Here is a 15,365-nt window from a genome sequence, read left to right as displayed (position 1 = left end):
CTGTCCTACAATTACTATCTCCCTGCAGTAATCTCAGCCAGGTATGGCAGGCAGCAATAAGGAGTGGACTGATGCACAAATTAAATAAAAAGTGTGGACAAACAAACAAGATAGCTGTGCAGAAAGGAAGGAACAAGAGGATTTGTGCTTTGAAAAAAGCAGTTGGTTTGCACAGCGGCGTACACACAGCAATGCAGCTATCAGGGAGCCTTCTAGGGCAGCCCAATGAGCTACAGCGCTGAGAAAAAAAAAATGTAGCTTCCACTATCCCTGCACACCGAAGGTGGTGTTGGACAGTGGAAATCGCTACAGCACAAGCGGTTTGGTGGTTAATGGACCCTGCCTAACGCTATCCCTGCTTCTGACGAAGCGGCAGCAACCTCTCCCTAAGCTCAGATCAGCAGCAGTAAGATGGCGGTCGGCGGGAACGCCCCTTTATAGCCCCTGTGACGCCGCAGACAGCAAGCCAATCACTGCAATGCCCTTCTCTAAGATGGTGGGGACCAGGACCTATGTCATCACGCTGCCCACACTCTGCGTTTACCTTCATTGGCTGAGAAATGGCGCTTTTCGCGTCATTGAAACGCGACTTTGGCGCGAAAGTCGCGTACCGCATGGCCAACCCCGCACAGGGGTCGGATCGGGTTTGCCAAAAGTCGGCGACTTTTGAAAATGAACGACCCGTTTCGATCAACCCTAGTTGTTACCATTCTCCTTGTCAAAGAAGTATTATCCTACTCACAACAGATGGAAGAGTACGAGATAGGGACATAGTTTCAACATCCTGTTGTCAATTTATTCATAAATTTCGAAAGAATAACAAACGAACAGCACAATGCAGAGCTCTTAGAAAAGATGCTCCAGAGTTGTTATTTTAGGTTGAATACAAGTATTTATTATACAGTATGTTTTAGTGTATTTATTCATTGTCAACATTGATGTTATTATGTTTTTCCATCCATTATATGCTACATTACTCTACATATATTACTTTCCAGATAATTTAATTACCAACCTGCACTTGTTTTACAGCAAGGCTTCCAGGATTATGCAAATCAAGGATCATTTCCTCCTTCTGCTTCTTTAATAGTTGAACCCTTGTTCGCTTCTTATTAAGCTCAATCATAAACGGTAGTGTATTTTCTGCCACTGAAAACCTATCAATACTATCTGAAATTCTTTTTCGGTAGCCATTGTTTCTGGCCACAGTAGATTCCAAATTTTCTTTCTGAATTTCTACCTCTAATTTAAGCTTGATATTCTCGGTATAAATTGAGTGGTTTTTGGTCACCAGGATTTCACATTGCTGGGTTAAATTTTCAATTAAGTTTTCTTCTTCGGTAATCTTTCTTTCAACTTCTTTTGTTTCCAATAGAACAGTTTTCAGCTCTGTTTCAAGTTCATTAATCTCTGTCTAAAATTAGAACAAAAGTTTAAATATAAATCTATGTATTTTCTTTGTGGACAATAGGTAATTGTAATCTTACTAGTAATTGCTTGTGTTTCATATGGCTCAATTCTGATGCCCTGAAAAGGAGGTCCAATCAAAGTTAGCTGAACCTCTAAGTTTGATGGCTGGGAAGGGCGTGTGCAGTGATAAACATTACATAGGTCATGAAATGATAGCAATCAGGGGTGTAGAGAATCAACACAAACAAATATGGAAAAGTGAGCAAACAAGCTCGAAGACCTGTAATCTCAGGTGGTTAGGGTTGAGATTGTGTTACCTAAAAATGGGCTCCATTTTAATTTTTTTTCTGTGGGACACTTTCACCTCTGTATATTCCCAATATATTAACTCATTGAAGACCAAAAGCTTAATACTCCATTGCACATTTATCATCTACTGAAAAGGAAGAAATCTGACTTTCCAATACTTTAACTTTAAAAGACAGACATTGCATCCCTAGACAGGGTAAAGAGTCCCAAAAGTACAACCACAGAAACAAACCAAAAAAGAAAAGTAGACACAACACCACAGAGGAAGCTCGCACAAAAAGAAAAGTGCAAAGACTAAAGTTAGTACGAATAATACAATTTTTTTTATTGAATATAGATAAAAAAAAGAAACATGTATATATGCAACATAACAGACACAGAGATATATTGGTGGGTGAGCCAGCGGGGAAACCCCCATGATGAACGAGCACCAATCACTATGTAACACAAAATGTGTAAAAATAAATGTATAGCTAAAGAAATATATGTTCAGATAGTTAGTAAAAAGTACAAATATCAAGCACATGTTATTGTAAAAACGTATTGAGGCTCACCAGCCAGATGCACATTTTTCAAATGCTTTGTTATGGGTCAGTTTTTATCTTTAAAAATATTTAATAATAATCCAATATGGCTTGAAATAACTAACAGAATCTGTGGTAATTAAGGTACATGATACATACATACGTAAAATCTAAATAAGGCAAAAACTACTCAAGAGCCAATAAGGTTCCTATATCATTTTTCTAATAGGTACACACGCTACATAGGAAAATTAAACATCTACTTCCTTGCCATGAGCAATACAAGTTGTGTATTATACAGTATAAAATTGTGTATATGTAAAATTCAAGTAATACTCAGTATATTTTAAATCTAGGTGGCTCTAGGATTCTGCAGATAGGCAGCTTCTTAATCAATAAAGGTAAGTGTACCTGTCATGTACCAGTCTGTCACTGTTTTTATCTATTCTGCTATGGTTTCTAGTTGAAGTGGTTTAGTGGTTAGCAGAACTACTATCACATGAATGAGTAACCTACTGCATAAACATTTTCCATTCTTGCAGTGACAAAGTGGAACTGCAAGATCTTCAGAAATACCAGTTTCTCCAGTAAATTCCTGACAGTATAAGATACATAATGTACATACATCTCCCCATACATGGAAATAATTCACAGGGAAATGACCTGGTTACATAACTTTGTGTACGTTCAAGAACTGACTTAAGTGTTTTCAGGGGCATTTCCTTCTTACATGTAATGAAATAACTATAGGATATGGGATAAAACGTGAAAAGAAGACAACATTGGGGTGAGATGTACACAAGCATGGCTACGTCACTATTTTGCAATGTTTGTAGCTTTATAATGAAGATGTAATAAATGAAATGTTTTGGATGTATCCAGCACCTTGCAAAACAATTTCATCCTAAAAAATGTAATAAATCTAGGGACGCAAAATACACACAAAACGCCAGATTCAGCAAAACATATGTTCCACAATTCTGGTGTTTAACTCTTTGAAATTTTTCAAAATATACTCTATGTGCTACTAGCAGTTGCGCAGAAATATTGCAATTTTTGGCATTTTTATGGCAAGTCCAGCCAGCTTCACCAAACTTTTGAAACATGGGCAGAGCTTGTGGGTGAGGGGTATGGTTGAGCAAAACTGGCAAATTAATCACAATTTAAGGTAGGGGCGGAAACTGACAGCTTGGGGCCACTGTGCAAGAAATGGGTCTAGGCCCCCCTCCTTTTACATAGTAACATAGTTAGTAAGGCCGAAAAAAGACATTTGTCCATCCAGTTCAGCCTATATTCCATCATAATAAATTCCCAGATGTACGTCCTTCTACAGAACCTAATAATTGTATGATACAATATTGTTCTGCTCCAGGAAGACATCCAGGCCTCTCTTGAACCCCTCGACTGAGTTCGCCATCACCAGCTCCTCAGGCAATTCCAGATTCTTACCGCCCTAACAGAAAAGAATCCTCTTCTATGTTGGTGGAAAAACCTTCTCTCCTCCAGACACAAAGAATGCCCTCTTGTGCCCATCACCTTCCTTGGTATAAACAGATCCTCAGCGAGATATTTGTATTGTCCCCTTATATACTTATACATGGTTATTAGATCGCCCCTCAGTCGTCTTTTTTCTAGACTAAATAATCCTAATTTCGCTAATCTATCTGGGTATTGTAGTTCTCCCATCCCCTTTATTAATTTTGTTGCCCTCCTTTGTACTCTCTCTAGTTCCATTATATCCTTCCTGAGCACCGGTGCCCAAAACTGGACACAGTACTCCATGTGCGGTCTAACTAGGGATTTGTACAGAGGCAGTATAATGCTCTCATCATGTGTATCCAGACCTCTCTTAATGCACCCCATGATCCTGTTTGCCTTGGCAGCTGCTGCCTGGCACTGGCTGCTCCAGGTAAGTTTATCATTAACTAGGATCCCCAAGTCCTTCTCCCTGTCAGATTTACCCAGTGGTTTCCCGTTCAGTGTGTAATGGTGATATTGATTCCTTCTTCCCATGTGTATAACCTTACATTTATCATTGTTAAACCTCATCTGCCACCTTTCAGCCCAAGTTTCCAACTTATCCAGATCCATCTGTAGCAGAATACTATCTTCTCTTGTATTAACTGCTTTACATAGTTTTGTATCATCTGCAAATATCGATATTTTACTGTGTAAACCTTCTACCAGATCATTAATGAATATGTTGAAGAGAACAGGTCCCAATACCGACCCCTGCGGTACCCCACTGGTCACAGCGACCCAGTTAGAGACTATACCATTTATAACCACCCTCTTCTTTCTATCACTAAGCCAGTTACTAACCCATTTACACACATTTTCCCCCAGACCAAGCATTCTCATTTTGTGTACCAACCTCTTGTGTGGCACGGTATCAAACGCTTTGGAAAAATCGAGATATACCACGTCCAATGACTCACCGTGGTCCAGCCTATAGCTTACCTCTTCATAAAAACTGATTAGATTGGTTTGACAGGAGCGATTTCTCATAAACCCATGCTGATATGGAGTTAAACAGTTCTTCTCATTGAGATAATCCAGAATAACATCCTTCAGAAACCCTTCAAATATTTTACCAACAATAGAGGTTAGACTTACTGGCCTATAATTTCCAGGTTCACTTTTAGAGCCCTTTTTGAATATTGGCACCATCGCTATAGAGTCCCTAAAAATAAGAAATAATGGTTTATCTATTACATTACTTAGTTCTCTTAGTACTCGTGGGTGTATGCCATCCGGACCCGGAGATTTATCTATTTTAATCTTATTTAGCCGGTTTCGCACCTCTTCTTGGGTTAGATTTGTGACCCTTAATATAGGGTTTTCATTGTTTCTTGGGATTTCACCTAGCATTTTATTTTCCACCGTGAATACCGTGGAGAAGAAGGTGTTTAATATGTTAGCTTTTTCCTCGTCATCTACAACCATTCTTTCCTCACTATTTTTTAAGGGGCCTACATTTTCAGTTTTTATTCTTTTACTATTGATATAGTTGAAGAACAGTTTGGGATTAGTTTTACTCTCCTTAGCAATGTGCTTCTCTGTTTCCTTTTTGGCAGCTTGAATTAGTTTTTTAGATAAAGTATTTTTCTCCCTATAGTTTTTTAGAGCTTCAATGGTGCCATCCTGCTTTAGTAGTGCAAATGCTTTCTTTTTACTGTTAATTGCCTGTCTTACTTCTTTGTTTAGCCACATTGGGTTTTTCCTATTTCTAGTCCTTTTATTCCCACAAGGTATAAACCGCTTACACTGCCTATTTAGGATGTTCTTAAACATTTTCCATTTATTATCTGTATTCTTATTTCTGAGGATATTGTCCCAGTCTACCAGATTAAGGGCATCTCTAAGCTGGTCAAACTTTGCCTTCCTAAAGTTCAGTGTTTTTGTGACTCCCTGACAAGTCCCCCTAGTGAAAGACAGGTGAAACTGTACAATATTGTGGTCGCTATTTCCTAGATGCCCGACCACCTGCAGATTTGTTATTCTGTCAGTTCTATTAGATAGTACTAGGTCTAAAAGTGCTGCTCCTCTGGTTGGATTCTGCACCAATTGTGAAAGATAATTTTTCTTGGTTATTAGCAGAAACCTGTTGACTTTATGGGTTTCACAGGTTTCTGTTTCCCAGTTAATATCCGGGTAGTTAAAGTCCCCCATAACCAGGACCTCATTATGGGTTGCAGCTTCATCTATCTGCTTTAGAAGTAGACTTTCCATGATTTCTGTTATATTTGGGGGTTTGTAACAGACCCCAATGAGAATTTTGTTACCATTTTTCCCTCCATGAATTTCGACCCATATGGACTCGACATCCTCATTCCCTTCGCTAATATCCTCCCTTAAAGTGGACTTTAGACAAGACTTTACATAGAGACAAACCCCTCCTCCTCTCCGATTTTTACGATCTTTTCTAAACAGACTGTAACCCTGTAAGTTAACTGCCCAGTCATAGCTTTCATCTAACCATGTCTCGGTTATTCCCACTATGTCAAAGCTACCTGTAGATATTTCTGCTTCTAGTTCTTCCATCTTGTTTGTCAGGCTTCTGGCGTTTGCAAGCATGCAGTTTGGAGGATTTTGTTTTGTTCCAATCTCCTTGCTGTGGATTGTTTTAGAAATGTTCTTACCTCCCTTCTGAGTATGTTTTCCTGGTTCTTCTTTGTTCGAGTCTAATGTTTTTCTTCCCGTCCCCTCTTCTTCTAGTTTAACGCCCTCCTGATGAGTGTAGCGAGACTTCTGGCGAATGTGTGTTTCCCAGGTTTGTTGAGGTGTAGTCCGTCTCTGGCGAGGAGTCCATCGTACAAGTAATTGCACCATCGTCTTAGCCAGTTGTTCGCATCAAGGATCCTGTTCCATCTCTTGGTGCCATGTCCGTCTACTGGAAGGATAGAAGAAAAAACTACCTGTGCATCCAGTTCCTTTACTTTCTTCCCCAACTCTTCAAAGTCCTTGCAGATTGTCGGTAGGTCCTTCCTTGCCGTGTCATTGGTGCCAACATGTATCAGAAGAAATGGGTGGACGTCCTTGAAGCTGAAGAGCTTTGGTATCCTATCGGTCACATCCTTGATCATCGCACCTGGAAGGCAGCATACTTCTCTTGCGGTTATGTCCGGTCTGCAGATGGCTGCTTCTGTGCCTCTCAGTAGTGAGTCTCCCACCACCACCACCACTCTTTGTTGCTTCTTGGCTGTACTTTTTGCTGTCACTTGTTGCTGTGTGCCCTTTTCTTTTTTGCTTGCTGGTATTGCTTCATCCTTAGGTGTGCCATCTTCATCCTCTACAAAGATTTGATATCGGTTCTTCAGTTGTGTGGTTGGTGATTTCTCCATCGTCTTCTTGCTTCTTTTGGTCACATGCTTCCACTCATCTGCTTTTGGAGGTTCTCTGACACTTTTTTCACCTTCTGTGACCAGTAGAGATGCTTCTGTTCTGTCTAGGAAGTCTTCATTCTCTTTGATGAGTTTCAAAGTTGCTATTCTTTCTTCCAGACCCCGCACCTTTTCTTCTAAAAGGGCCACTAGTCTACCCTTCTGACAGGTGAAATTGGATTCTTCTTCTGGTCGATCTGCGAACATGTAGCACATGCTGCAGCTCACCATGTAGGTTGTCACATCTGCCATGTTGCTCCTAGATCCTCCTGACTTGCTGTGTGTTTTCCTTCTTGTGTAATCTACTCAGCCAAGCTTTCTTGCAATAATGTCCAACAGGCAAATATTTTTGGTGTTGCTTTCCAAGCAGCTGGTCCCGGCTGTACCCAACTATCTTCTTGCTGAGGGAGACTCTTCGCTTTTCCCAGAAGGCACCTGGAATATGCAAATTATCCTCCTCAAGCTTGAATCCCTGGTTTGGTGATGCTTTCCAAGCAGCTGGTCCCGGCTGTACCCAACGATCTTCTTGCTGAGGGAGACTTTTCGCTTTTCCCAGAAGGCACAAAGTGTGTGTGTATATATATATATATATATATATATATATATATAGCTAAAAAAATAACGGGAACACTTAAACAACAGAATATAACTCCAAGTAAATCAAACTTCTGTGAAATCAAGCTGTCCAATTAGGAAGCAACACTGTTTGACAATCCATTTCACATGCTGTTGTGCAAATGGAATAGACAACAGATGAAAATTATTGGTTATTATTAGGGTTGAGCGAAACAGATCGGCACTTTTCAAAAGTCGCCGACTTTTAGCAAAGTCGGGTTTCGTGAAACCCGACCCGATCCCACTCTGGGATAGGGTCGGCGGTCGGCAATCTCTACTGAAAAGTCGGGTTCCGTTATATATATATATATATATATATATATATATATATATATATAATTCAGACACACATATATATATATATATATTTATATATATATATATATATATATATATATATATATATATATTTATATTAACTTCAGCGCGATATAGCAGAGAAGCCGGTAATTCAATTACCGGCTTTTCATTTCTCCTGCCAAAACCCGACATGATATGAGACATGGTCTACATACAGTAAACCATGTCATATCCCCCTTTTTTTGCATATTCCACACTACTAATCTTAGTAGTGTGTATGTGCAAAATTTCAGCGCTCTAGCTCTTAAATTTAAGGGTTAAATCACGGAAAAAATTGGCGTGGGCTTCCGCGCAATTTTCTCCGCCAGAGTGGTAAAGCCAGTGACTGAGGGCAGATTTTAATAGCCTGGGGAGAGTCCACGGTTATTGGCCCCCCCTGGCTAAAAACATCTGCCCCCAGCCACCCCAGAAAAGGCACATCTGGAAGATGCGCCTATTCTGGCACTTGGCCACTCTCTTCCCATTCCACTGGCTGAAGACCCTCGTTCTGTAACAAATAAAAAATAATAAACCAACAATATACATACCTTCCGTAGATCTGTAAAGTCCCACGTTGTATATCCATCTGAAGGGGTTAAAATATTTTACAGCCAGGAGCTCTGCTAATGCAGCGCTGCTCGTGGCTGTAAACCCCAGCGAATGAAGGTAATGTAGGTCAATGACCTGTAGTTACCTTCGTGGTGATGCGCCCCCTGCTGGATGTCCTTGGAGCGTGGGAAAAGTTCCCAGGCTCGAGGTCATATGAGGACATCCAGCAGGGGGCGCATCACCACGAATGAAGGTAACTATAGGTCATTGACTTACATTACCTTCATTCGCTGGGGTTTACAGCCAGGAGCACAGCTGCATTAGCAGAGCTCCTGGCTGTAAAATATTTTAACCCCTTCAGATGGATTTACATTGCTTTCTCCCCCACCACATCATTGCCCATTCCACCACCTCCATCATTTCCTCCTCCCCCACCACCCCCATCATTGCCCTTTCCACCATCATTGTCCTTTCCACTACCACCAACATTGTCTTTTCCCCCCCACCATCCCCATTATTGCCCATTTCGCTACTCCATCATTTCCTCCTCTCCCACCTGTTCCTTATTATACAGTGCCCTCTCTTGTTATGTACAGCACCGTCCCTTACATATTGGGTTATACAGAGCCCTGTTTTTTATTACATACCATCCTGTCTTGTTAGCTCTATAATGAAATGATGGCTGATACAGCTTGGGAAACCATCCTTTCTAATGGAGGAGCTGATTGACTGGTAGTCTGGTCACTGGCTCCTCCATCAGCAGTCATGTTACATCTAACAAGAGGGGGGACTATGGAATAAAAGAGGGCACTGTGAATAACAAAAATAACAAGAATACACTATGTAAGAGAGAGCACTGTACATAACAGCAGAGCAAGCTATATACAGTTGTGGCCAAAAGTATTGACACCCTTGCAATTCTGTCAGATAATACTCAATTTCTTCCTGAAAATGATTGCAAACAAAATTTTTTTGTTATTATTATCTTCATTTAATTTGTCTTAAATGAAAAAACACAAAAATAATTGTCCTAAAGCCAAATTGGATATAATTCCGCACCAAACATAAAAAAGGGGGTGGACAAAAGTATTGGCACTGTTCAAAAAATCATGTGATGCTTCTCTAATTTGTGTAAATAAAAGCACCTGCAACTTACCGGTGGCACCTAACAGGTGTTGGAAATAACTAAATCACATTTGCAGCCAGTTGACATGGATTAAAGTTGACTCAACCTCTGTCCTGTGTCCTTGTGTGTACCACATTGAGCATGGAGAAAAGAAAGAAGACCAAAGAACTGTCTGAGGACTTGAGAAACCAAATTGTGAGGAAGCATGAGCAATCTCAAGGCTACAAGTCAATCTCCAAAGACTTGAATGTTCCTGTGTCTACCGTGCACAGTGTCATCAAGAAGTTTAAAGCCCATGGCACTGTGGCTAACCTCCCTAGATGTGGACGGAAAATAAAAATTGACAAGAGATTTCAACGCAAGATTGTGCGGATGTTGGATAAAGAACCTCGACTAACATCCAAACAAGTTCAAGCTGCCCTGCAGTCCGAGGGTACAACAGTGTCAACCCGTACTATCCGGCGTCTGAATGAAAAGGGACTGTAAGGTAGGAGACCCAGGAAGACCCCACGTCTTACCCCAAGACATAAAAAAGCCAGGCTGGAGTTTGCCAAAACTTACCTGAAAAAGCCTAAAACGTTTTGGAAGAATGTTCTCTGGTCAGATGAGACAAAAGTAGAGCTTTTTGGGCAAAGGCATCAACATAGAGTTTACAGGAGAAAAAATGAGGCATTCAAAGAAAAGAACACGGTCCCTACAGTCAAACATGGCGGAGGTTCCCTGATGTTTTGGGGTTGCTTTGCTGCCTGTGGCACTGGACTGCTTGACCGTGTGCATAACATTATGAAGTCTGAAGACTACCAACAAATTTTTCAGCATAATGTAGGGCCCAGTGTGAGAAAGCTGGGTCTCCCTCAGAGGTCATGGGTCTTCCAGCAGGACAATGACCCAAAACACACTTCAAAAAACACTAGAAAATGGTTTGAGAAAAAGCACTGGAGACTTCTAAGGTGGCCAGCAATGAGTCCAGACCTGAATCCCATAGAACACCTGTGGAGAGATCTAAAAATGTCAGTTTGGAGAAGGCACCCTTCAAATATCAGGGACCTGGAGCAGTTTGCCAAAGAAGAATGATCTAAAATTCCAGCAGAGCATTGTAAGAAACTCATTGATGGTTACCGGAAGTGGTTGGTCACAGTTATTTTGGCTAAAGGTTGTGCAACCAAGTATTAGGCTGAGGGTGCCAATACTTTTGTCTGGCCCATTTTTTGAGTTTTGTGTGAAATGATCAATGTTTTGCTTTTTGCTTCATTCTCTTTTGTGTTTTTTCATTTAAGACAAATTAAATGAAGATAATAATACCAAAGAATTTGTGATTGCAATCATTTTCAAGAAGAAACTGAGTATTACCTGACAGAATTGCAGGGGTGGCAATACTTTTGGCCACAACTGTAATAAGGCTCTGCATCATAAATAACTAGAGAGGATGGTACGTAATAAGAGACGATGTTATATATAACAAAAGAGGAAATTATGTAACTAAGGTGTCACGAAGCAGAAATAGGAAAACAGGAGATGAGGAATTTGGGCCCCTGAAATGCCACTCAGGCAAGGGGAAGCCCCGTCTTTCCTTAACTTAGGGGTACCCTTGAAGTTAGGGAGGCCCAAGTCACCGACCTGTCCCTGTCTCCTGTTAAACCCTGAACTAAACCCCCAACCCCCACCCCAGGAGGTGAACAGTGTAAACAGCACCACAAAGCAAATAAACAGGAATAAACAATATGAGAGTGAGGGGAACACAATACCAAAAGGTGAATGCACAAACTACAAAGGGACAAGGAAACAATAACACCTCACTTAGCTTTCTCTGCTGCAATGCACAGCACAGCAGAGTAAGGCTCCAGGAATAAGTATTCAGCTGTAGAACAACAGCACTCAGCAAGCTCCTATTCCAGCAAGGTTGGTATCCAAAGGACCTGTATAACCAACAGTCAGCTGAAGCACCAGGTGACCTTATAAAGGATGGTGGGAGTAGTCACAAACATCAGCTGACCCAGCAGCAATGCAATGCAATAACACCAGCGGCCACCGGGGGGAGAAAACTGCATTAACCCCCAATGACCAAAAAGGAAAAAGGTTTAAATCTGAGGTAAACCAGATCTGCCACAGATCCAAACATGGATCGTGACAGTACCCCCCTTTCAATGAGTGGCCTCTGGACACAACATCAGACCTCACCACATAACAACCTATGGTGAGGATGCCTCGATCCACCAACATTCACCTCGGCAGTCACCTGACTCAGATTTACGGCAAACGTGGCCTGATGAAAATGCCACCAGTGAGGGCTCCGGAGGCGCCACAAACCTCCAGAGGGCCGACCTGGGGAATGAGTTGTGTATATGCATAACTGGGGGTAACTCCAACTGATAAGTCCCTGGGCTGAGAATGGCTGACACCCGATATGGCCCAATCACCCTGGAACTCCAGGACCCAGTTGCACACTGCCACCTGATGTTTTTGGTGGAAACCCATACATACTCATTCACACGCAGGTCCGGACCTGAACGTTTATTTCCATGCATGCGTCTGCCACAAGATGGAGAATTTCTAGAGGAATTGACAACAGAGGCATCCCCCTGTGTCATCAAACTCACACCCCCATTATGCTCAGAGGGAACCACCACCCTCCTCTGACCCCTCCACCTAAGAGGTCTCTGACACACCGGGTTAGCATGTAGTGAGGGTAGAGTCTTGCCCCTACTCTCTGGCAGTATCTCTGCTGCCCCCACTGGAGAGGAAGGGGTATGTTGTAGAAGGACGACAGAGACAGTTGCCCCTGGGCAGCAGCCCTCACACGACTGATCCCAGCTGACCACTTCCCTTGACCGCCAATCTATGACCGGGTTGTGTTTTTTCAACCAAGCGAGTCCTAAAACTATGGGTGTTGGTATTCCCCTCAAGACGTAGCACGACAGGAACTCCTCATGATCAGTCCCTATACGCAGGTGTATATCATCCACGACTTGGGTCACCCACCCCTGGCTGAGTGGTATGGAGTCAATGGCCTGGACGCTTAGGGGTTTTGTTAGTGTTCTACACCTCAGGCCATGGGTCTGAACAAAATGAACATCCACCAGATTGACACCTGCTCCACTGTCCACAAGCACCGGTATACACTCAGTTACCCCACCAACCACTACTTTAGCTGACAGGTTACACTGATGAAAAGATATGGAGGAAATACACACTCCCTGGTCGCCTCCCTCCACACGACTAGGGGAATGCGGCTTCTTAGGTGGTACAGGTTTTTTGGCGCGAGCTGGGCAGACACCGATAAAATGACCAGTCTGCCCACAGTAAAAACATGCCCCCACACCACGGTGAACCGCAGGCAACCCCATTTGAGAAACAATTCCTCCCACCTGCATGGGTTCCTCCACCTGCTCAGGTGTGTCCCCCTCCCTAGCAAGGACTACCGGAGACACATTAGGTGTATGTCTCTCCCTCAAGCGTCTATCTACCTGGATGGCAAGGGACATGGTGGCCTCCAATGACCTGGGGGCGGCATACTGCACAAGAGCATCCTGCAACCTTGGAGACAGACCCTGCCTAAAATGGCTCCTAAGGGCAGGGTCATTCCACTGTGTGTCAGTGGCCCAACTCCAAAACTCCGAGCAGTAATCCTCAGCCGGCCAAGCCCCCTGCTTGATTTTACGCAGTCGGGACTCTGCCAGGGAGACGCCATCAGGGGCCCCATACACAAGCGCCAAGGCCGCAAAAAACTCGTCCACCGACCGTAAAGATGGAGAACTGGCCGGCAGGGAGAAAGCCCAGGATTGAGGATCACCCTTAAGAAGGGAGGTTATAATCCTCACACGCTGTTACTCACTCCCTGATGAACGAGGGCGGAGCCTGAAGTATAGTTTACAGGCTTCCTGAAAAACCAAAAAATGTATCTCTCCCTCCAGAGAACCTGTCAGGAAGAGATATCTTGGGCTCTGGTTGAGCATGTACCTGGGCCAAAGCCCAAAACCCCACCAGCTGCGGCATCTGCTGCACCACCTCACCACGCAGCACCTTAAACTCGTCGATGAGGGTCTGAAGCAGTTGGGCAAAGGCCTGCATTTGAGCCATAGCTCACCAGAAAAAAAAATGGGTTGGTTATAATGTCACGAGGCAGAAATAGGAAAACAGGAGATGAGGAATCTGGGCCCCTGAACTGCCACTCAGGCTAGGGGAAGCCCTGTCTTTCCTTAACTTGGAGGTACCCTTGAAGGTAGGGAGGCCCAAGTCACCGACCTGTCCCTGTCTCCTGTTAAACCCTGAACTAAACCCCCAACCCCCACCCCAGGAGGTGAACAGTGTAAACAGCACCACAAAGCAAATAAACAGGAATAAACAATATGAGAGTGAGGGGAACACAATACCAAAAGGTGAATGCACAAACTACAAAGGGACAAGGAGACAATAACACCTCACTTAGCTTTCTCTGCTGCAATGCACCGCACAGCAGAGTAAGGCTCCAGGAATAAGTATTCAGCTGTAGAACAACAGCACTCAGCAAGCTCCTATTCCAGCAAGGTTGGTATCCAAAGGACCTGTATAACCAACAGTCAGCTGAAGCACCAGGTGACCTTATAAAGGATGGTGGGAGTGGTCACAAACATCAGCTGACCCAGCAGCAATGCAATGCAATAACACCAGCGGCCACCGGGGGGAGAAAACTGCATTAACCCCCAATGACCAGAAAGGAAAAAAGGTTTAAAACTGAGGGAAACCAGATCTGCCACAGATCCAAACATGGATCGTGATATAAGGATGGTGTTATACATAATAACACTACATCATTGCCTTCTCCCCCACCACCCCCATCATTGCCTTTTCCATCACCTCTATCATTGCTTTCACCCCCACTACATCATTGCCCATTCCACCACCTCCATAATTTCCTCCTCCCCCACCACCCCCATCATTGCCCTTTCCACCATCATTGTTATTTCCACTACCACCAACATTGTCTTTTCCCCCCACCATCCCCATCATTGCCCATTTCTCCACCTCCATCATTTCCTCCTCCCCACCACCTCCATTATAGCCCTTTTCACCACTACCATCATTGTCCTTTCCACCACCACCATCATTGTCTTTTCCCAACCACCCCATCATGGCCTTCTCCATCACCCCATCAGTGACTTCTCCCCCACCACCCCCATCATTGCCATTACCACCATGACCATCATTGCCTTCTCCTCTCCCCCACCACCTCCATCATTGCCTGCTTCCCCACCACCCACATCATTGTCCTTTCCACTGCCACCATCATTGCCTTTTCCCCCACCATTGCCCATTCCACCACCTCCATCATTTCCTCCTCCCCCACCATCCCCATCATTGCCCTTTTCTACCACCACAATCATTGCCTTGTCCCCATCATTGCCCATTCCACCAACTCTATCAATTCCTGCTCCCCACCACCCCCATTATTGCCCTTTTCACCATGGCCATCATTGTCCTTTCCACCACCATCATTGTTTTTTCCCCACCACCCCATCATTGCCCATTCCTCCACCTCCATCATTTCCTCCTCCCCACCACCTCCATTATTGCACTTTTGGAAATCCGCCGATTGACATCAATGTGACATGCGCACACAGCTACTACTGTCAA

The 15,365-nt window shown here is 43.4% G+C and overlaps 1 protein-coding gene across 1 annotated transcript in view; it reads right to left on the bottom strand.

Annotated features, from left to right (window-relative positions):
• The window catches only part of CCDC122 (coiled-coil domain containing 122), a 34,141-nt gene extending 19,280 nt beyond the window's left edge, over window positions 1–14,861 (bottom strand). The window contains exons 1-2 of the mRNA XM_069759866.1: window positions 14,577–14,861; window positions 1,016–1,414 (exon numbers count right to left, since the gene is read on the bottom strand). Of these exons, the coding sequence (XP_069615967.1) occupies window positions 1,016–1,414; window positions 14,577–14,861 (684 nt within the window). The remainder of the gene's footprint in view (window positions 1–1,015; window positions 1,415–14,576) is intronic.
• Between the last annotated feature and the right edge of the window lie 504 nt (window positions 14,862–15,365).

The sequence above is a fragment of the Ranitomeya imitator genome, chromosome 3 (assembly GCF_032444005.1).
Source record: "Ranitomeya imitator isolate aRanImi1 chromosome 3, aRanImi1.pri, whole genome shotgun sequence".
Taxonomy (NCBI): Eukaryota; Metazoa; Chordata; class Amphibia; order Anura; family Dendrobatidae; genus Ranitomeya; species Ranitomeya imitator.
This window is presented reverse-complemented; position numbering and strand designations above follow the sequence as displayed.